At 41.0% G+C, this 20,555-nt stretch overlaps 1 protein-coding gene across 3 annotated transcripts in view; it reads left to right on the forward strand.

Moving 5' to 3' along the window:
- Positions 1 to 20,403, forward strand: part of GNPTAB (N-acetylglucosamine-1-phosphate transferase subunits alpha and beta) — a 45,315-nt gene extending 24,912 nt beyond the window's left edge. For all 3 annotated transcript variants that reach the window (XM_028746537.2, XM_028746539.2, XM_028746538.2), the window contains exons 8-21: positions 249 to 410; positions 1,152 to 1,331; positions 1,556 to 1,726; positions 4,191 to 4,314; positions 5,092 to 5,295; positions 6,332 to 7,461; positions 9,185 to 9,384; positions 10,502 to 10,721; positions 11,975 to 12,088; positions 14,359 to 14,444; positions 15,854 to 15,952; positions 16,491 to 16,658; positions 17,362 to 17,452; positions 18,346 to 20,403. In XM_028746537.2, coding sequence (XP_028602370.2) covers positions 249 to 410; positions 1,152 to 1,331; positions 1,556 to 1,726; positions 4,191 to 4,314; positions 5,092 to 5,295; positions 6,332 to 7,461; positions 9,185 to 9,384; positions 10,502 to 10,721; positions 11,975 to 12,088; positions 14,359 to 14,444; positions 15,854 to 15,952; positions 16,491 to 16,658; positions 17,362 to 17,452; positions 18,346 to 18,423 — 3,027 coding nt within the window. In that variant the 3' untranslated portion in view covers positions 18,424 to 20,403. The remainder of the gene's footprint in view (positions 1 to 248; positions 411 to 1,151; positions 1,332 to 1,555; positions 1,727 to 4,190; positions 4,315 to 5,091; positions 5,296 to 6,331; positions 7,462 to 9,184; positions 9,385 to 10,501; positions 10,722 to 11,974; positions 12,089 to 14,358; positions 14,445 to 15,853; positions 15,953 to 16,490; positions 16,659 to 17,361; positions 17,453 to 18,345) is intronic.
- The last annotated feature ends 152 nt before the right edge of the window (positions 20,404 to 20,555 follow it).

The following is a 20,555-nucleotide window of genomic DNA, read 5'->3' on the forward strand; positions in this document are numbered from 1 at the left end:
TTCCCTTTTGATTCCCAGGTGCAGTTCCCTTATGAATGATACCTTTTATGAATGAAAGCTTTTTATGTTTCACTTGGATTACAGTTTTGTATTGAATTTTCTGCTCTCCCACCTACCTCTTCTAACCTACGGCAAGAATATTGTGCTGTCAGTGAGTCATGCAAAAAAACCCACAAAAAACCCACACACCCAGCACATTTCATTTGTGGGTACGTGCCAGAATTAGAATATTGGTTTCTCCTTTGTAGTTGCAGCTTTATTCGGAAGCTGGCGTAGCTCTCTTGCAACTGAATAACCCTAAGGATTTCCAAGAGCTGATCAACCAAGCTAAGAAGAACATGACTATAGAAGGGAAAGAACTGACGCTTAATCCTGCTTATTTATTATGGGATCTCAGTGCCATCAGCCAGGTAGGAGTCGTTCTCTGGTGTATGGGCATGCTATTATGGCAAAGCTTCATGAGATTTAGGTAACGGATGATGATGAAAACACTTTATAGTGCGACATAGAGAATTGGCAGCAATTTGAAAGCTGTATTCCACACAGGAGGAGTCAATGTGATGCCCTCCAGATCATGTCAGACCACAACTCCTGTCATCCCACACTAGTTACTGCTGGCCTTCTTTTGCAGGCTTCTGGCCTATGCTAGCTGAGGGAAGCAACATGGAATTGTTGTCAAATAGAGTTACACAGACCTTAATGATGGCAGTAGCAGCAATGAAAGATAGCTAACAAGATGTGACACTTTAAATCCTTTACTGCTGATATCTTAAAACTTACTGTAGATGTGAGAGCCTGAATGGAAAATGGTGGAGGACACCCCCCCCCCACACACACACAACCTTTTAATTTCCTCAACCCTTCATGTATTTAGCTGTGAAAGGGGCGCATGTAGTTATCTCTGATAAGTTTTGCCCGAAGCCTGCCAGCTCTTTTCCTGGCTTGACATAAATTAATTTCCGGTTTTATACTTCAAAACCCATTAGCTGACAAGCCTGTACACATGTCCCCTCCACCCTGAAATTATCTCTCTTTAGGCAAAGCACCACGTGAATCCGTCTTTGGTGTTTTAAAATGAATAATGGCAGCTTTTAGACGCAAATGTCGCTCTCATTCTGTCGGTATGGTTGTGTGTCACCGTCTTTTAATAGTCTAAACAGGATGAAGATGTTTCAGCCAGCCGTTTTGAAGACAATGAAGAGCTGCGGTATTCACTGCGGTCAATAGAGAGGCATGCTCCCTGGGTACGACACATCTTCATAGCCACCAATGGGCAGATTCCTTCCTGGCTTAATTTGGATAACCCCCGGATATCTATAGTAACTCATCAGGTAAAAAGTGTCTGACTCTGTTATCTGGGAACTCTTGCCCTAAATTGCATCAGTAAGGAGTGTGTGATATACAGGCATATTTGTGTGAAGTTTTATTCGCTGCAATTGCACTGTACATGTGAAACACTGACTTAAAATGTTGCATCCAAATGACATTTGGAAAGCGTTTTGAAACCTCTCATAAGATTCCCACCCCCCAATAATATTTCCTTTTATTATTCTAGGAGATATTTCAGAATTTGAGTCACCTACCCACTTTTAGTTCTCCTGCCATTGAAAGCCACATTCATCGCATTTCAGGTCTGTCCCAGAAGTTCATTTATTTAAATGATGATGTGATGTTTGGAAAGGATGTGTGGCCTGATGATTTCTTTAGTCACTCCAAGGGTCAAAAGGTAAGCCATCACAAATATATATATATATATTCAATTTGAGAGATCAGATACCTTTCTGTTGGAAACACACCTGGGAAGGCCGCCAACTTCCCAAGTCTCTGGGGCGTCTCTCTGATGGTCCTCCCTGGCTGTAAATCTCTCAGTCCAGAGAGACCAGTGATAAGCGACCCCTCTCTCCTGAGAAGAGCACACTCTGGCATATCATTGCAGAAGAAAGACTCAATCAGTAGCTCTAAAACTACTTTATTTACAGTCTATATACAAAGACTTCATCAGCACGTCTGTGCTCTTTGAGCACCAGTACAGAAACAGCAACACATTCAGAAGTGAAACCAACTTCCAACAGTACTGAGACTTCCTTTCTCACGCTCTCTCAGACACTCGCATGATATACACAAAACATGGTGCTACTACTGGAGCAGCACGGATGCATAGAAATCCTAACACTTTCGTCATTTAGGAGATGCCTAGTTTGATTTTGCTTTCACCAAGCTTGACAGTGACTAATATGAGAACAAAACTTATGAATGGTGAGGTTAATAAGCCAGAATATGCACAAGTCATGTGCACTTGCAAGCAGCCCTTTTGCTGCTTTTTCTGTGTGAGCAGAAAAACAAAGCGGGAAGCCAGTTAATCATAGCTTCCCATTACATTTATGAGGGGTTTACAAGTCTGGCTTGTTTAGAAACCATTAACTATATTACCTGGTTTGTGTGTATTGGCAGGTGTGGTTCATTTTGACTTCCCGGTGTGTTTCGTATGATGGAGCTCATGCATGTTGTTGTTTATTAAACCAAGTTTTGATGGTGCAAATGCAATCAGTTTGGTTTTCCAGTGGTAACTGACCTCTAAAAACCAGAATATCTAAAGCAACATTTTGGATTGCGGAGATGGGGGTAAAGGTGCAATGAGTAATCTCTACTGGATATATTAAATCACAAAGCTCTTAGTGCAAAAACACAAAAATATCTAAAAATGATTAACTATGTAAGAATTATTTACTATTCGTTACTTAGATTCTGTTTCCCTAGTTGAAAATATCCATTTATTTGCAACTGGGGTGCCAAGTATTTCTGTATTGCTGCTGGCAAGTATTTTGAAGGGTGACCCTGTGAATAATACATGGTTTATGCACCCTTTACAAGTGATGCAGAATGCATGTGCTTTGTACTTGGGTGCTGGAGCCAGAATTCAGAATGCATTGTGAGAAGTTTCCCTCAGGATCAGTTTGATGCTTCTTGGCCACATCCTGGAAAGTATCTGCTTCCTCTTGTGCGTCAAGACTTGGGCGGTGATACCCATTTGTGGGAGCTCGCTCACACAACAACCATTCCACCAGCACAGGGGTGCGGAAACTCTTGCTCGTTGGCCAAATTTGACCCAGCAGGTTTGCCCTGTGAGGCTGTTGCTCTCAAAACTTCACACACCTGCCCCACACCTGACAGCTGAACTTTTGTTATTGGAGCAACCGCTCATCAGCTGGCGACCAAGGGAGTTCATTTTGCTCCAGGAGCATGAAGTTGTTTGCATTGAAACTGCTGCTCAAGCAAAGGGGGAATAGTTCCATTCTAGCAGCCGTTTCAGTGCAAGCTTTGACAGGTGGGCAAGGCAGCCTGCTTGTCAATCATCTGACATCACAATGACACCAGGTGATTGACTGCCCCAGCTACCTTTGAAAGTTGGTCCAAAGATCTGCCCCCCATGAGCCAGAAAGCTTCCTCATCCGTCGCCTACCAAGACTCTTGCTCTTAGTGTAGTGCAACAAATGAGTGTCTTGCCCTTGGGAAACACACTGTGCAGCTCCTGCTATTATTATAATTTGTGACAGTTGTACATTACTGTTTTCACTAACGCTAGCACAACAACATCAACTCTCTAATTTCTGGTGCTAATGTTACGTTGGCTCTCACTCTTAATAAGTATCTATCTACTCGTCTGAGTGCTATTGAAAAGGACGTGTCGCCATGCAAAAATAGCGACACATCAAATAATGTGATTTAATGTCCCTTTCCCTTTTGTATGCCTTCACTCACTCGAGCAGTATGGCTAAAAAGAGAGAAAAGCTGGAGAGTTTATATCTCCAAAGAAGGGATATTGTATAGATTGAAAACATTCTGAAAATAGAAAGAAGAGGGTGGAGAATCAATATTATAATTTTTTTGTAAAAATATAGCAGGTTGACATCCTTGGAAAGGCAGATAGTCAGATAAAAGTAAAGCATGTTAGTTTAGCTTTAAACTAGCTGTATTCATTCATCTAATTACTGGTACTGTTGGGCAACAATTGAGGCTGAATGTCAGATAACTTCAAATCAAGTAGAGGTCAGTGTTTTGGTCCCCAAGAAATTTCCCATTCACCTTTAGAGTACAAACATAGGAATTGCAGATCAGTTTGCTGTGTAGAAGTGAATTTAAATACGTTCCTAGGAGCTGTGAGAATAAAGTGGTTTTGTCTCCATTATCAGGTTTACTTGACTTGGCCTGTTCCAAACTGTGCTGAAGGATGCCCTGGTTCGTGGATCAAAGATGGCTACTGTGATAAAGCCTGTAACAATTCAGCTTGTGATTGGGATGGTGGTGACTGCATTGGTAAGGAAGGCATAAGTACTGAAACCTGGCCTTTTTCATTTCAGAAGTCCGGAAACTGTGATATATTATTTTGCAAATGTGAAGAGATGATCTCTTCGGAGTGTATTCTTGCAGACTCTTGGGTAGCTCTAGATGTAAGCTCACATTTGAAAAAGCCCATTTGCTTTCACAGTGCACTCTTGTCTCAGCACTAAATCTCAATAGTGAGCAGCATTGACTCTGGGTGTCTTCTGTGTAAAGGAAAAGGGGGCACTGGATATAATCACACTTTCCCTGGAGAGAGTAATCCATGCAGGAAAAAAGAGTATGCCACCATATGAAAAATGTTCTTTTTTTTGCAAGTCAGGTAGCTGATGCTTTTTTACTTGGGGTGTAGCATTCCTAACCTTAGGGCAGATTGTTGTATTTTGACAACAGAGATTCAGTGGTGGTTAGCCAAATAATTTTGCTCCAGATTTTGTCTTTTTTATCTGTACTGGGTTTTTTTAGGATAATTTGTTGGCTAGGCTTGAGCTTCCCTGATTTCCAGACAGTGGACATAAGAGATGCAGACCTCCCCTCCCTCATGCTTGCAAAATTGATAACCTTAGGGATGTATTGGTTTCCTGTATAAAGTATCCTTTAGTTTAAAGCATACAGAAGTGGATCATGAGTTAAGAACCATGCTGGGGTCTGTTTTCAGAAATGCTTAACCAACTCTTAACTTGTACACTTGAGGCTTTTTTAAAAGCAGCAGTGAGCAGTTTTCTACACTGTGTTTCCCTTTTTCTTTTATAGGTAGTAGTATCGGTAACCGTTATGGTGCAGGTGGTGGAGCTGGTGTCGGTGTTGGGAATGTCGCTCCCTGGCAGTTTGGGGCAGGAATAAGTGGAGTTTCTTACTGCAACCAAGGCTGTGCTAATTCATGGCTGGCTGATAAATTCTGCGACCAGGCATGCAACGTCCTTTCTTGTGGATTTGATGCTGGTGACTGTGGACAAGGTATGTTAAAACAAATGGAGTCCCTGCAGCCTTTTGGCTCTTCCATACTGTTTAATGTATGTCTGGTGCGGTCATTCGGTCTAGATTGATGGAAGGGAGTTGCTAGATTTAACTGTACTTTGACTACATTTGAGAGGGAGGGGGGAAAGAGAGAGAGAGAGTCCATCCAATGTCCATCCAGTGATGAACTCATAACATCACGTCCAAGTTAGTCCAGTGTAAGAGAGAAAGAAGGGGGAAAGAGATGCCCAATATTAATATGTATGGACTAGCTCCTCTGAATCTTTCCTTCCTACTTAAATGTTTAGCTCTGCCTTGGCTGTAAAGAGTTATTGAAGGCAGACCTCATGCTTGAAAGACACACTTAGACTTTATTTTTAAAAATATATTTATTTGTTCATTTATGCCATTTATCTATTTGCACAGACTAGGTGGAGCTGTACCTTTATGAATATTTTGAATTAAGGTTTAATTCTTTCTATTCCTTCAATCCATCTCAAACCATTATTTATTTTAAGATGTTGCACTATATTTTGCTTTTGTTTCATTTTCTTATGTGTATCATTATTTAGTATATATTATTTGTAGTTTGGTTAGTTTGTTGTATTCTTCTATGATTTTCTGTGTTATATTGGCTTGTCACCAAATCAGTTACAGTACTGTGTACGTTAGCATTATGGAAATTCCAATTCTGGTGTTTTACAACTCTTTATTTTGGAAAAGTGATGTTTGTTGTTCTTAATGTTAAAAAATCAATAACAATTATTTTAATAATAATAATAATAATAATAATAATAATAATAATAATAATAATAATAATAAATAAATAAATAACTGCAAGCATTGTGGAAGAAGAGCAGCATGAAAATGAAGATGATACAAATAATTCTCCAGAGATTGTAATGTTTTATGTAGTTTTAAATTGTATTTTTATTGTGTGTTTGATATGTGACTTGTAAACCACTTTAGGGATAAATTTTCTTTAAAAGCAATGTGCAAATAAGCCATATAAGTAAACACATTTATGTTTTTCCAGATCACTTTGATGAGCTGTACAAAGTGACTCTTCAAAAGAACCAGACTCACTATGTCATTCCAAAAGGCGAATATTTGCCCTTTTTCAGTTTTGCTGGAATAGCTAAGAAAGGGCTTGATGGCGCCTATAGTGATAACCCAGTAATCCGCCATGCTTCCATCGCTAACAAATGGAAGACCATCCACCTGATCATGCACAGCGGAATGAATGCAACTGTGATCCACTTCAACCTTACATTTCAAGGTAAAGAGGATGAAGAGTTCAAGATGCAGATCACCCTGGAAGTTGATACAAGAGAAGAGCCGAAAGTAAACACAACGTCTACCCAGAAACCTGAAGGTGATGCAAAAGCTGCAACTTTGGTGCCAGAAGCTGAAATGATATTTGAGGATATCCCCGAAGAAGAACGTTTCCCAAGAATCAGAAGCCACCCAAATGGCACAACAGAGAATCTGGACGGGGACATAGTAATTCAACTGCTTAACATTTCTGCCCTTCCGGAAGATGTGAGGCTGGCCCTACAGAACCTAGATGTGCAGCTAGCTATTGGTGACATCACACAGAAAGGGTACAATCTGTCTAAGGCGGCTCTCCTGAAATCCTTAGGGATGGTACCAGCAACAACGAGGGCTGCATTAAACAATTCCCAGAAGATAAGGGGAAAGGAAGTAGTTGACGGCTTGGAAAATGGGAAGAATCACACGATTTGGCAGAAACCTGACCAAGATGCCAGGGATGGCAGAAGAGCTGTAGAAAGAAGAATGCATGATACTTTTCCACTGGAGTTCAAACAAGTAAATACTACTCCTGTGGCTATGAAGGTGAACAGCCATTTCCCGCTAAGACACGGCTCTGTGGTAAAATCTAAATCTGTACCTTTAACCCAGAATACGGGTGAGCGACTTGAATCTCCAGAGAAAATCCTAAATGTCCTTGTACAGAAAGAAGCTCAGAAGACAAAAGAAATGAGGGAAGGAAAAACTGCAGGGAGAAAAAAGGAAGAGGCGGGTGCCATGGAGGACGTAGCCGAAAGTCAAGGCTTACCACGAAGGAAATTGCAGCATTACACTGGAAATTACCGAGGCTTTTTGCCGTGGGAGAAACAGAAATACTTCCAAGACCTTCTTGATGTGAGTATATCAAATGGGCAGGATAGTGTCAAGCAAGGAGGATTAAAATAAAATAGAAATGTTTATTTAAAATGCTGGCATAGCACAGTGGCTCAAGAAATGAGCTGAGTATGCAGAAGTCAACTGAAACTTGCTTTGCCATAAACTCATTTGGTGATCTTTTGGACAAGTTATGCTTTCTGAGCCTCAACTCCCTACCAACCCCTCCCACTGCAGATAGAGTGAATGAAGTCAATATTCCTATTGATTTCATATGCTATTTGGTGTTTGTGACTTACTTTCTTCTCTATTGAAGAAGCTTATATCTTGCTTTCTGTCGACCAGTTGGAGACAAGGAAACTGGCAATGTGAGCATCTTAACCACATCAACAGTGTACTCTCTCTCTCTCTCTCTCTCTCTCTCTCTCTCTCTCTCTCTCTCTCACACACACACACACACACACACACACACACACGACAACCAGTACTGTACTGCTGTAAGAAAACCTTATAAGGGAACAGCATTAAATACACATCAAACTGAAAGCTGAAAGCCTTCTTAAAAAATAATGGTTTAGTCAAATGCCTGAAGGAATAATGTCTTGAAGTGTGAGGGCTCTCACTTTGAAAGTTGTTTGCATTCTATCTAGGTATAATGTTAGGCCTTCAGTATCTTTGAAGAACTAATGATTTGATCAAGGAATGCTTTTAAAACCACTTTTACACAGCTGGTACTGTTATTATTATTATTATTATTATTATTATTATTATTATTATTACTATTACTTTTATTATTTATTATACGCTGCCTAAAAAACCAAACAGTTATAGAATTAAAACTGTATATAAATATAAAAGCACTGTTAAAAACATACAGGTAGTTTCAATAAAAACAGCATGCCAGTGGACCCTTTGATTAAAAAGTAGTCAGTTCCCAAAACCCTGTTGGAACAAGAAGGCCTTCCCCTGCCAGCAGGACGACAACAAGGGGGGGGGGGCAGTCCGACTTCTCTAGGGAGGGAGCTGGGAGCAGCCAGCAAGAAGGCCCTCTCATATCCCCACCAAGCATTTCTGTGAGGTTGGCAGGACCTAGAGAAAGGCCTCCCCCGAAAATCTCTGAACACAGGCAGGTGTATATGGGGGAGATACGGTCTTTCAGTAAGCTTAGACCTAAATCATATAGGGAATTAAAGGCCATAACCAGCGCTTTGAATTGTGCCCGGAAATGGACTGGTAGCCGGTGGAGCTCTTCTTGCAAGGGAAATGTATGCTCCCTATAACCAGCCCCAGTCAACAATCTGGTTGCAGCTGTTTGAGCCAGTTGAAGCTTGCCAGCACTTTTCAAAGGCAGCCCCATGTAGAGTGTGTTACACGTCACACTTAAAATTCCCCATATGATGAACGACCTCTTGGACCACACAATCAGGCAGGAGGGTCTTGTTGGTAGTGGTGCCACTGCAGATTGCCTGGTTGGTGGTGACAGGGTCTTCTTGGTGGTAGTTGCTTGTTGGTGGAATGCCCTCCCTATTGAGGATGCGTTAGTCTCCCTCATTATTAACTTCTAGGTGGGGAAACATTCCTCTTTACCCAGGTATTTGATGGCTGTAGGACCTGTAAGACCTCTGGTCACCCTGATATTTTAGTTTTGAGAGTAGGAGATTGCTTTTAGATGTTTTAATTGTATTGTTTTAATAGTGGCATGTTTGCGACTAATGCACGCACGATTTGCATTCTTGTTTTCCAGGAAGAAGAAGCGTTAAGGAGGGAGATGGCTTATTTCACAGATAGTAAAGTGGTTGGAAGGCAGCTGAAAGACACATTTGCCGATTCTCTCAGATACGTAAACAAGCTTTTAAACAGCAAATTCGGATTCACGTCTCGCAAAGTCCCTGCTCATATGCCTCACATGATTGACAGGAAAGTCATGCAAGAATTGCAGGATCTGTAAGTCTGACATAGAGGAAAATCGTAACCCTTGCATTTGAAATATGGGTATTCCAAGTTGGATCTGTCTAAATAGGTTTTATCAAGTGAAATAAGGGAGAAATATGAGCTACTTCTTCTCACAAGTAGTAAGTGAAGAGGCTAACCTGTTTCTGGGCTGCAGCACTTGAGATTGTAGGTGAGGGCTCCCACAGTGAAACACTCCTCCATACTAGCAACACACACACACACACACACACACACACAATCACAATCACTGGACACGGAAAACTTAGATTCAGGTTCTAGGCCCAGCCTTCTTCCTGTCTTCTGTATAGAAAATATTGAAGGAGGGGGAGGTTATATTGTGGATATTTCCATCCTATGAGCTCCCCATCCTCTTGTCTCCAGTGGTGCAGCCCTGAAATAGGTTTACCTCATCTGCCATTGTTTTGAGACAAATTTTTTGTCTTGTTTTTGCCTTATCATTGCATGCAGGGGTTACACACACCCACACACCCACCCACACACACACCCTTTCTTGCCTTTGTTGGCTTATCTTCTGTGTTGAAAGGATAAGGTTTCTCACCTGGGGATGCTTCTGAAGCCATCTTTGTCACTAGAAGCCTCTTTGCAGCTCCAACTTACTTGCCAGCTATGGTCTTCCCTAGACAGGGAAGGATGGCTACAGCTGCAATAACTTCCAGATTGGACTTACGATGTGTTTTGCATGCAGCTGGCCTTGAAAACAGTCCAGAGGTTGCAACTGGCGGGAAATGCAGCGACCAGGGTGTTAGTGGGTGCTGCTGGTTGTCCACTTGCAACACCTCTTCTGAAAGAATTCTATAGGTTGGCAGTTGTCTTCCAGGTCCAATTGAAGCTGCTTATGGTGACATTTAAAGCTCTAAATGACATTGGCCTATCTGAAAGAGTGTCTCCTCCCATACTAACTGGATAACACCCAGATCCCCAGATCTGCTGGGGGATGCCTCTTGGTAGTCCTAGTCCCTAATTAATGTTTTTAGGAGGCTTATGGGGTGAGGAACCTTGGGAGAGCTTTTTGTGGCTGACTTATATGGACAGGTTATTCAGGTTTTCTGTAAAGCCGATTTAGATGATTTTCGATGTTTCTGGACAGGTTTCCTGCGGAATTTGACAAGACCTCCTTCCACAAAGTGCGGCACTCCGAAGATATGCAGTTTGCCTTTTCATATTTCTACTATCTCATGAGTGCAGTTCAGCCACTGAACATTTCCCAGGTTTTTGATGAAGTTGATACAGATCGGTCTGGGATTTTATCTGACCGGGAGATTCGTACATTGGCCACAAGAATTCATGAACTCCCTCTAAGCTTGCAGGTAATTTTTTTTTTAAATACCCCAATGAAATTCTGTACAGAGGAGGGAAAGTTAATGAAAAGTAGATGTTACAGATGTTGTTTGTTCAGTGGCATCTTAACACTTCTGTGTTTGTATCTGGTTAAATACTACTTATTCAGATTTTGTCAAAAAGCAATTGATTAAATTAAGGAAATGCATTAGAATATAAAGGGAAAGTGTAGTGTTCTTATTACTGGAACATGATTACAGGGACATTTTGATGCATTGGTGAAGATAGGGAAGCTCACCAAACTTGGAAGCAAACTTCCTGTCTTGCTCCTGTTCTGATGAATTACACTTAAATCTTTTAGAAAATACAGGTTGGAGTGGCAACAAATTGTTGCATTGCAGAATATTTCTAGTTGGCGTACCAACCAGCTGCGGATCATAAAAATTGTGAATTTGTGTGCCACTTTTCATGGTCAAAGCTGCTTATAACATCCAAATATTTAGAATTGCAGAGTTGGCAGGGGCCTGAGGGTCATCTAGTTCAACCCCCTGCAATACAGGAATCTCAACTAAAGCATCCATGACAGATGTCTATCCAACCTCTGTTTAAAAACCTGTAAGGAAGGAGAGTCCACCACCTTCCGAGGGAGACTGTTCCACTGTTGGAACAGCTCTGAACCATCAAAAAGTCCTTCCTGATGTTTAAGTTGGAATCTCCTTTCTTGGAACTTTGAGTACTAGCCTCTGGAGCAGGAGAAAATTATAATCTCTTCTCTCTGCCCTCCCTCTGGTGAAATAGGAACATAAGAGCCCTGCTGGATCAGCCCAAATGCCTATCTAGTTCAGTTCTGCACAGAGGTGCTTATGGTAAGCCCACAAACAGGGCTTACCTGCTCTCACTTGCTCTTTAGCAGCTGGTATTCCCTGGTGTTGTGCCTCTAATCCTCAAGGTGGTATATCGTCATCATGACAAGTAGCTATAGATAGCTGTATCCTCCATGAACTTGTCTAATCCTCTTTTAAAACCACCTAGATGTTGGGGAGAAAGTTTGTACCCTAGCCTTCTCCCAGATATCTCATTCCTGTGCGAGTGACTTTTAAAATCATTGTTTGAGGGAATGTATGAGCTCCCACCTGCAGTCTGAAAAAGAGCCCAGGCTCACTGACGTATTGAAATAGACTTTCATAAGCAAAAGTCGTGGTTGTGTGTAAGTGTGCAGTAAAGCTCATCCATGCAGAGAAAGAAAATGCATAACCTTCTTTTCTTTTTTCCCCCTTGCTAGGATTTGACAGGTCTGGAGCAAATGCTAATAAATTGTTCTAAATCCCTTCCATTCAATATCACTCGGATTCACAACATACCACCAACTCAGGAGGCATATTATGACCCCAATCTGGTAAGGAACTGTTGCAAACATACTTTCATCTCCCTCTCCAATTGGTGCAGACTGGCATTTCAAAAAACAGCTTTCAAAATACGTGGTATAATTTCAGATGGTCAAAGGCCGATGTTTAAATCCCTGCATTCAGTAATCTGAGATGTCTTGCTCCCCGTTAATTTCTTTTGTGAGCAAATCTCCCTACTTCAGACATGCACACAGCTTGAACTTGTCCATTGATTTTGTTTGTGATTTAAGAGCAAACTTCCCTCCCTCCTCAATAGAGTACCAAGAGCTGCTGCTGAATGCCCTCTAAATTTCAAAAACACCATGTCCTATAACACAGAACAGCTGTAATTCAAGGACAAAAGAAACACTAAACCAGCTGGAGAAATTATTTGGGAGCCAAGTACCTAAAGGATCACCTCTCCCAGTATCAATCATCACACGTCCTGCGATCAGAAGAGAAGGCCTTGTTGGTGGTGCTGCCTCTGGTTGCTGCCCAGTTAGCCTTGATCCATGACAGGGCTTTCTCAGTGGTGGTTCCCCATTTATAGAACGCCCTTCCTCGTGATGTCCGTCCACCTCCCTCATCATTGACTTTCAGGGGAAATTTAAAAAGATGTCTGTTTGCCCAAAAAATTGATGGCTGATGGAAACTGGCCATGGCAACTGTGAAATTAATTACTGTGAGGATATATTTTGACATGCGTTTAGTTGTTCTAAACGCTTATGGTTGGAATTCATAGAATCATAGAATATTGGAGTTGAAAGGGACCCTGAGGATCATTTAGTCCAACCCCCTGCAGTGCAGGAATCTCAGCTAAAGCATCCATGACAGATGGCCATCCAACCTCTGTTTAAAAACCTGCAAGGAAGGAGAGTCCACCACCTTCCAAGGGAGACCATTCCACTATTGGAATAGCTCTGAACCATCAAAAAGTCCTTCCTGATGTTTAAGTAGGAACCTCCTTTCTTGCAACTTGAAGCCATTGGTTCGAGTCCTAGCCCTCCAGAGCAGGAGAAAACAAGCATGCTCCCTCCTCCATGTGACAGCCCTTAAGATATTTGAAGATGGCTATCATATTTCCTCTCAGTAACCCACCCCCTCCATTTAGCATTGCATCCTTTAGGAGGCTAACAGTACAGTCCTATGCATGTCTACTCAAAAATAAGCCCCATTGTGCTCAGGCAGTAGCAGATGGTATTGTGGTGGCACTGTACTACTCACCTGACCTCTGGCCATCCAACAGGAAGGGTAAGGCCGCAGTGAGGTTGGTGTGATGCAAATATGCCAGCAGGATTGGCTCCACCTTGCTGCTGCCACTTCCTCCTCTTAGTCACTATATGCAGCAGTGACCCAGCCAGAAAGACGTCAGGTGAGCGGTGCAGCCCCAGCACACCGTCTGCTACAGCCCCTGGGTGAGTCTGCATAGGACTGCAGCCTAATTTGCTCAGAATTTTCCATCATGATTATTGTTTTTGTTGCTGTTCCTGCATAGCGGCTTACAAGACACAGGAGGGCAGGTCCCTGCCCCAAGGAGTTCACAGTATAAAAGTTGACATGAGAGATGCAACAGAGGAGTGGATGGGAAGGGAGGGACAAACTAAGCATGAAATTTATTTTAACTACATAACAGCTTGGTTACGATAAAGTAAGAACCCTTCTTATTAAATAAGCTCAATTTTGTTATGTTTTTTCTGTATCCCTCCTTTTACTGTGTCTTAATGCCCTTGATAAACACTTCTAACAATCTGCCATTTTATTTCCTTAAATAAATATCTACTAAATATAGCATCATAATTAATATCTTTTGTTTCTAACATCATGACTGAAGTTATTTTTGAAATGTTTCAGTTGTTGGATTTCCAAGAACAAGGCTAAACCTTTAAAAGGCTTCCCTTGAGAATAGGAGAGTTGTTTCTCAGAATTGCTTGTGACTGGATTAGAAATCATAAGACTAATATATACCAGCTGTTCAGATCTCACTTGGAGTAGTTTCCTGGTTGACATTGATTGGCTTGCACCGTAGCATTTTTCTGCCTCCCTGCAGAATACTGGATTAAATGTCTTGTTACTTACGAAATACAAAAAGTTATTTGTTTTCCATATCATCAGTATTAATCCCAAGAACCTTTGCTGATCAGCAGCAAAAAAAGACAATATTTTTAATAAGGAAAGCAGACAACTAGCTGGGAGTTCGCTACATCATGATTCCATTTAAAATACAGAAAAACAATATGCATAAATAACCAACCAATTAATTGATTGTTTGCCCCGTTTTCAGCCGCCAGTGACAAAAAATCTGCTAACCAACTGCAAGCTTGTGACTGACAGAATTCATAAAACGTATAAGGACAAAAACAAATACAGGTATCCAGTATTATTTTACTTCAGTTGTGACAGACATATAGAAACACCTAAGGGTGGAGAACCCGTGACCCTCCAGATATTGTTGGACTCCAGCTCCCATAAGCATCAGCCAGCAATGGCCAATAGGGATGATGGGAATTGTAGTCCAGCCTTGTCTGCAGAGCCAGAGGTTCCCTACTCCTGACCTATAGAATGAATTGTATGTGTTTATTTAAAGGCTCCTTGGTAAGTGCAGCATGACGTGATAGAAGTAAAAGTGCTTTCTGTTTAAAATGTGATTAATTATAAATGATTATTTATCCATGGTTGATCTTGAAAGTCATGCTGAATTATCCTCAAGCAGGCCACTGTACACACCTGGTGGCATCTCTTACAGAGATACCTGTTGGGTTGAGTCATGCAGTAAGCCCAAGAGAAGAGGGAATTGCATGCTTAATAGAGTTAACAGGAAATGGGAGGGAGGTTGCACCTGTAATAGGAAAACGTGCTTGAGGCAAGGCCAATGAAGTGCAATTAAATTTTAATAAGTGGTTTCTCAACGTGTTTTGGCTGACTTCAGCAGCTAGGCAGACACAAGTTACATCATTTTCTAATACGCTTTATGCTGTGTCTTCAGGTATGATTGTGATCCCTTTGGGGCACTTTTAGGCTTGTGTCCCTGCACAAAGGGAACAATCCTTCTGAGCCGTGGTGCACTGCCTATGCAAGGATGTATCCCCTTACTGCTCTCCTATTTTGTCTTCTCTTCCCCTTCTGCACATGTGCAGTGCTCCAAGGCATTCTGGGGGCATTTGTAAGTCTGTGCCTCTGCCTCCTTGGTCTGGGGCTGGGCGGGGACACAGACCTCCCCATCTTGTAATGCCCTCCATGCCAGTATGGATCCCAGATGGACACTAGGGGTGGTGTATAGAAAGGACTACAGTGGTACCTCAGGTTACATACGCTTCAGGTTACAGACTCCGCTAACACAGAAATAGTGCTTCAGGTTAAGAACTTTGCTTCAGGATGAGAACAGAAATTGTGCTCCGGTGGCGCAGCAGCGGGAGGCCCCATTAGCTAAAGTGGTGCTTCAGGTTAAGAACAGTTTCAGGTTAAGAACAGACCTCCAGAACGAATTAAGTACTTAACCCGAGGTACCGCTGTACTCACATTAGAAAGCATCATCCCCAAACCATAAATGAGAATGAATAGTGTTGGTTTTTTTTAAATGCGGAACATACGTTTTTACAGAAGTGCTGTAGTCATCAGGCTCTGTTTTCTTGTATGAGTAAATATAGAAAAATGGTAAAAACCAATATGGGCACGGGGCTACCCATTTATACAATAAAAATTCCTTTTAACACAAGTGACACCGTTGTTGTAAATCCTTTGTGCGCATTTACTGTTATGTTTTCCTATATAATGCTAAGGTTTGAAATCATGGGAGAGGAGGAAGTTGCCTTCAAAATGATCCGCACCAATGTTTCTCATGTAGTCGGACAGCTGGATGACATACGAAAAAATCCCAGGTATGCAATTCTCATTCAGATTTGAGGTAAAATGTTTATTAATTGTGGTTTGCTTGAAGGAAGCAAACAACAGTCAGTGGTTTGGACATAATGCTAAAGCTAAAGCTAGAGACTATGGTTTGTTTCTCCCAGCAAGAGTGGGAAGAAGCAAAGTAGGCATTATCGACTCTGCTTTGGTAATCTATTAACTACTTTTAACGTGATGCCTAAGAATCCCTAGAAACCTAATACAATGAAACAATTTTTCTTAAAATATTAGGCCCTCAAACACCTTGAATTGATCTTGAAACTATATAGAAGGATTGCTTTTGTAGGAATCATATATTTCTACACAAAACTGCTGCTATTTTATGATCCATTATTATGTACAATAAATACTCTGAAACTTTCTTATTTGGTATGCAAGAGAGACCCAGGCTACTGAAGGTTTTTTAGAAAACAAATTGAGATATGGGAGTGTGTCGTTTGCAGATAACAGCTTACTACTTGTCCCAACCAATAAGAACGTTGGTTTTCTTGATTATTTTTTTCCTCTCAGAAAATTTGTTTGCCTCAACGACAACATTGATCACAATCATAAGGATGCTCAGACAGTAAAGGCAGTGCTTAGGGATTTCTATGAATCAATGTTTCCCATACCATCCCAATTTGAGCTGCCCAGAGAGTATCGGAATCGTTTTCTTCACACCCAGGAGCTTCAAGAATGGTAAGTGTTTCATATGAGCATACTGGGGATGCGATCTTCAGGATACTGTTCAGCTGGTTCAAAATGTGGCCACCAGATTCCTGATCAGTGTTTGGCAATCTGCTTTAACAACACCTACATTATATCAGTGTGTTCCTGGCTCCCAGTGAGTCTCAATTTAAAGTGCTGGTCTAAACCTTAAAAACCTTAAATGGTTTAGGCCTGAGCTATCTGATGGACCTCCTGCACTTATATTATCCTGTCCACACACTGATATCTCAGTTGGAGGCTACCTCCAAGGTCTATGAAATAGAGAACCATAAGAGAAAAAGAGGTGGTCTTTTCTGTGGTGGCTCCACACTTTTGGAACTCTGTCACAGGAGAGTTGTGGCAAGCAGCTACATTTCAGGCTTTCAGTCAGGCCTTATACTCTTGTTTTCATTTACCTTCCCTGAGCAGTGTTTTGTTCTGGTCACCAGAGAAAGCTGGATTTTTATTATGCTACTGGACTTCTGAATTTGTTTCTAACTTTTTGAGTCTGATTTATTCTTGGTTTTGGTAATAATTGATTTTTTTTATTCTTGTAGTTTTTGTTGCTTCTAAAATGCTTTGAATAGGCTTTTCCTGGAAAAGTGGCATATTAATATTTTAAAATAAATGTTATGTTTCTAGGAATATATAGATATTTAATACTATTTTGTTCTTTTAAAAATGCTGTGTTTAGGAGGGCCTACAGAGACAAGCTGAAGTTCTGGACGCATTGTGTGTTAGTGACATTGATTGTGTTCACTGTCACCTCGTTTTTTGCTGAGCAGGTAAAAGATATAATTTTATGCAAATATTAAACTTTCTTAGGATATCACTCTTGCTAAACCATATCACGAAAAGTCCCAGTAAAGGGTTTTGTAAAATATATTAAGCCAGGGTTACTGTTTTAGCCTGTTTGCACCGGCCGCTGCATGTCACATAAAATGAGTTCAGCAAAGGTTGTGGAGCAGCAATGGTGGAAAAGGTAGCAGTGGAGAGAGAGCAGAGAGTTGACTGGGTGGCTTAAAACACTCCATCCAACTCTGATTCAGTGAGAGACACTGAGACTACATTCATGAGAACAAAAGCATTCAGTAGATGTTAGTCCGGTTGGCGTTCCTTACATCTGTGTAGCTGGAGTCAGTTTCTGCTGCTTCAGTTCAACTAAGATCAGATCTTCTTTGCATAGGGGGGGCATTTAAGGAACAGTGTGCATAAACAGGTGTGGGAGTTAATCTAAAAAGCTGGGTCCAGGAATAAAGATACACATCACATTCTCAATAATACCAAATATCTATTATGGAGGGGTGTATAAGGAGGACTGAATCCAGTCTTCTGTTCCTCAAATCTTCCCCTTCTCCAGATAAGTGCTGTTGCCAGCAAATTGGTGTGAGATGCACATAAACTCCTGGATCAAGTGAGGAAATGTATACAGGAGCCACTCTTGAACATGCATGTTACTGAGTCATTTATGTGTAAACATATGCTCCCCAGTTTGCCCCCACAAGATACATTATGTTGTGAAGTCTGTTCTGATCTCCAGAGGTGAAATAGTCCACCATGGAAATAGCTGTGCCAGGCAGAGGCATCCTGAGAAGGAGGGGAACGGAAAAGAACCATGTGATTGTTTTGATTTTGCCAAGTATTCATTTGCGCACAAACATGTTCTTTATTTTTTCAGTTAATAGCCTTCAAACGAAAGTTCTTTCCAAGGAGAAGGATTCAAAAAGAAGTTTGCCCTGAAAGGATGAAGGTCTAGAAGACTTCTGTTGTAAATCAGTCTACCTCAACATGTGATGAGCATGTACAATGTTTCGTCTCAGAAGTGTCTTGATAGTTGTGTGCCGGGCATGAACAGAAGTGTCACCATCCATTACAGCTTTTGTGGCTCTGTGTATGACACCTATGCTACTGAACAGCCAGAGAATTGGGCCCCTAGGAGGATCGGTGAGGTTCTGGATCCAGAAGACCCAAAGCCACCAGTGCCCAACCCTATTTTGTGACATTAGCACTTGCTACTGCCAGTGCAGGGAAGCTGCTGGTAGTAGCTTTCCATGTACTTGGCTGAAGCTGGGACCAGTGCAGGCTTGGCAGAGAGGCAAATATTCACCATCCTAACCATTGCCCAGCTATCAGCATAAGAGGGGATGTTTTAGGAATGTGCTCTTACAGACAGTGTGAGGAAGGGTTGTGTTGCCAGCTCTCAGACGGTTGCAATTCACAAACATAATTTCCAGAGTGCATTATCCTTTTTTATAAAAAGGGTTACTGAAAGAAACATAGCTGCATTTGTTGCAGTAGCCTTTGCCAACTAAATAATAATGTTGGATATAGAATCTTCTGTTAGATGTGTCCTTGAGCTTGCATCCCAAGGCATTTGGTGTGCCATTGACCGTTCAGTCAGTTAACCTTTCCCTCTATGTTTTGAACAGTAAAGCACAGCTGTAAACTTGCCTCTTGAGTACATGGAGGGCAGGATATGAACTGACTCCCACAACACTCCATTGTAACTGCCACCTACACAATTTCTCAGGCCTTGGTTTGTTATATATTCCCCATGGTAGCCAGTCCATTGAACATAGGGCTTACCATGTTTGTTGTTCCTCAGGCTCCTGACCAATAGGCTACTTTGAAAGAGCAGGACGAGAGCTCCACACGGAAAGCCTAAGAGAGAATGAGCTTCTGGGGGTTTCTAGGAAAGTCCAGGTATCCCTGTTAACACAAATCCCTGATTGGAATAGCAGCAGCTTGATGTGAGGATAGTCCTAACGTAGATCTTTTGAGCAGCTGTGCATCCATTTATTCATGTGCAAAGGAACAGGATAGTAGCCTTTGTGTCTGTCCCCCCCCCCCATTAAGGTACCCTCTTCATTTTGTAAAGTATATCTAGTTTAAATATAAGGCGGATTCATCTATAGAATGAAGGATTAGAATGATGAAGTCCTATTTGCTATATTGTTCTGCTGCTAGACTATGAAAAAATGGTATTTAAATACATTTGATTCTTTTCTTTGTATAATGCCTTTATTGATCAAAATGTAAACTGCAGCTCAATCTACTCCATTCAGTTTCTAGAAACACTAGTAAGAATTGTACGTCTAATTAAAAAAATTAGTGCTATAAACAAAAGGGGCTTGGCTGCATTATGTGTACAAGCAGTGTATATTTAGCAGCAAAAGTGCCTCTCCATATAAGTTTTCAATACTTTGTATTGTTTTAACGGTATAACTAAGAGCATGACACTCAGCCATTTTTTCATATCAAGCATTCATTTTCAAAAATTCAGACATACAAATAGTCTAGTGATCTGCCCTATTATGTCAAAACAAATCTCAGACCAGGAAAAGAAAAGGAATTTTTGTCCCAAACAGATTATTTTAAAAGAAATGTCTTTAATCATGATATTAACAACTTTTCAGGATTATAATCACCTCAGTAATTATTTTATCATGAAGATGGGGAATTTTCAGTGTACATGTGCTGTAAAATATATGCTTTCTTTTAACAGATGTTTTTGATTTAAAAATGTTATATTGTGTGTGTCAAGAAAAATGATCAAGTATTTAATGCTCTGAAAAGTGGTTAAGTATTTTTAAATCAAAAAGGCACCTTATTCTTTATCAAGTGCATACACCTAATTTTTAAAGAAATAAATCTAGTTCAGCTTCTTTAAAATGCTACTTGTTTTGCCTGTCTTAAAAAGCAAAGCTTCATTTCACAATAAACTTTAAATCAGCAATTGCATTGTGGCTCTACTCACAACACTGAACTATGTTGTTATGTGTCCACTGGAGTTCTACTGTGGACAACATTGTCCACCCGCACCCTGGTTTGTGTCTACTATGCTGTGTAGTGACCTCCAAATTAGGAAGACCGTGATTAATGCTAACT

The sequence above is a fragment of the Podarcis muralis genome, chromosome 10 (assembly GCF_964188315.1).
Source record: "Podarcis muralis chromosome 10, rPodMur119.hap1.1, whole genome shotgun sequence".
NCBI lineage: Eukaryota > Metazoa > Chordata > Lepidosauria > Squamata > Lacertidae > Podarcis > Podarcis muralis.